This window comes from Monopterus albus, unplaced genomic scaffold (assembly GCF_001952655.1).
Source record: "Monopterus albus unplaced genomic scaffold, M_albus_1.0 scaffold83.1, whole genome shotgun sequence".
In the NCBI taxonomy this organism is placed as follows: Eukaryota; Metazoa; Chordata; class Actinopteri; order Synbranchiformes; family Synbranchidae; genus Monopterus; species Monopterus albus.
In genome coordinates this window covers 172,975-175,176 of record NW_018127963.1, presented here as the reverse complement: position 1 = coordinate 175,176, position 2,202 = coordinate 172,975, and the positions used below count along the sequence as shown (strand labels likewise).

At 40.1% G+C, this 2,202-nt stretch overlaps 1 protein-coding gene across 1 annotated transcript in view; it reads left to right on the top strand.

The window, feature by feature from the left end:
• Positions 1–388: 388 nt before the first annotated feature.
• The window catches only part of erich3 (glutamate-rich 3), a 9,592-nt gene continuing 7,778 nt past the window's right edge, over positions 389–2,202 (top strand). The window contains exons 1-4 of the mRNA XM_020607061.1: positions 389–579; positions 1,647–1,740; positions 1,940–2,065; positions 2,150–2,202. Of these exons, the coding sequence (XP_020462717.1) occupies positions 560–579; positions 1,647–1,740; positions 1,940–2,065; positions 2,150–2,202 (293 nt within the window). The 5' untranslated portion in view covers positions 389–559. The remainder of the gene's footprint in view (positions 580–1,646; positions 1,741–1,939; positions 2,066–2,149) is intronic.

The window sequence follows — 2,202 nt, the reverse complement described above, 5'->3', positions numbered from 1 at the left end:
TTAGATGAAGATCAGATCACATTTTATGACAAATTAATGCAGAAATCCATGAAATTTCAACAAGTTCACATACTTTCTCTTGCCACTGTATTTTGCAATATAGTATTTCTACTTCACTTAAGTAAAACATCTGATTACAAATCAAACACATTTAATAAAGTGAGAACGCTGGCATTAAACACCAGGAGATGGCTCTATGCTCTTGAATCAAAAGGTTTAATGACAGATATCAGTGTAGGAGCATGTGGCTGAGAGTGTACGTATGTCAGTGTATGCTGGTTTACTGTTACTGGGACTCTCTCTGTGTAAGTGGAAACCAGTCTTGTCATGTGATCTCCCATGGCAACCAGTGTCATCAGTTCTGCTCCGAGAGAAGTGCAGCTTCAGTCCGGATCAGCTCAGTATTTACTGCTGTACCTGACAACCAACTGCTCTGCTGCCTAATTTAATTTGATACTGGTCTTGTTATCTTTTCTGGCGAGGACCTAGCACAGTCCACAGCTTTGTTCTTTTCCTGGATTATTTTGGAGGATTTTAAAGAGAGTGTGATCTGAAAATCATGAGTCACCTCAACCCAGGGTAGGTACAATTGGATTTTTGTTTGGAGGGGGCTGCAGGCTTTCTAGCGAGCTGTACTACAGTCTCTATGTCTATGTGACCTTTTTCAGCTTGTCAAACAAATTTAGCGCATGTAGTGATGGAAGAAACATTCACATGCTTTATTTAAGTAAAAGTAGAAACAGCCTACTGCAGTATAAAAATACTCTTTTACAAATAAAAGTCCAAAGGTAAAAGCACTCTATATGTATGGATTATGGATTCAAATTATTAATGCATTACTGTGTACATCACTGTTATGTTGAACTAATTTTAACTACACTATATGCTGTTTTGATGATTATATTTTAATTTAATAATTGTAATTCAAATTACTTTACATATTGCTGGGAATCTTGTGAATTTTGTGTTGTTAATCTGATTCTAAAAAGTGGAGTAAAAGTACGTCTGCCTCTGAAATATAGCAAAGTCCATGTCGAATGACACTAAACCAGATCTGAGAAGAAAAGAAAAACTAGCAGAAACAGATTGAACATTTCTCAGATTGGTGCACTCTTTTGGCATCATTGCGTGCACATTAGTAGGACATGCTGTAGAGTATTTCTGTGCGATGTGTCTTCTCAAAGCATCACTGAGACAGAGTGAGTCAAGTTTAAAATGACAAGCTATAGTAGGCCCAACAAGAAATCTGCAGCCTGAGCTGAAGCGCACCAGAGACAAAGAGGAGGCCGACAGGGTTAAGTGTGTCACCCCCTCTAATTCCTGTCTGTAATCAGACACCTGTAACAGACCCTGTCGTCATTAGATCCTGTTGAAATCAAATCTGTGTTGGAAATAAAAAGCCACCTTCAGGTGTGCTGATGTCTCGTTAATGAAGACAAGAAACAACTGCTAACAAAGCAACACGATGTTGTTCCCCAGTGATCCCATCTGATTACATCCTGCTCTTCCGGCAGCAGGATGAATCAAGACCTTTGCAGTTGTGGCAGAAAAAGCTTAAATTCTGGATGTCCTCTGTGAAACAAGTCCTCATTTTGTGATGGAATTGGTTGGGCTGTGATTAGTTTTTAATGGTTTTGCTTCTGCAGACTTTTATCAGCCTACAACAGCCTCACAGACAAACATCTCACAGGATATTTCAGCAACACCCGAATCAGGAGACATCTGCAGAGAGCAGGACTGGTACGTCAACAGAATGATGATGATGATGACACTCTACAGTTTTACACAAATTACTGTGCAAATGGTGGGTGTGATAATAGTTAATTTTGCAGTCCTGCACAAAGAATCAGCTGTTAGTGATGTCAGTAAGAAAACATTGTTATCAGTCTTCACAAAACCCATACTGATGGAACCCCGCTAAGACTCTTGTTGTTATTAGATCACCAGAAGTGGGCGCATCGTTCCAGACAGAGAATACAGACATAAGCTGATCCAGGGAGCTCACCACAGGCACGTGCGAGAATGCCTGGCTCAGGCCATTTTCCACAAGGTGCTGGAGATGGAGGTGGGAGGAACACAGTGTTTCACATTCATAATCAATCACTTAAGAAAAAAACCTGTCAACTGTTGCATGCTTCTCTTCATACAGCGTCTCCATCAAACAGAGATTAAAAGGAAAATGGAGGAGTTTGCAAGAAGGGA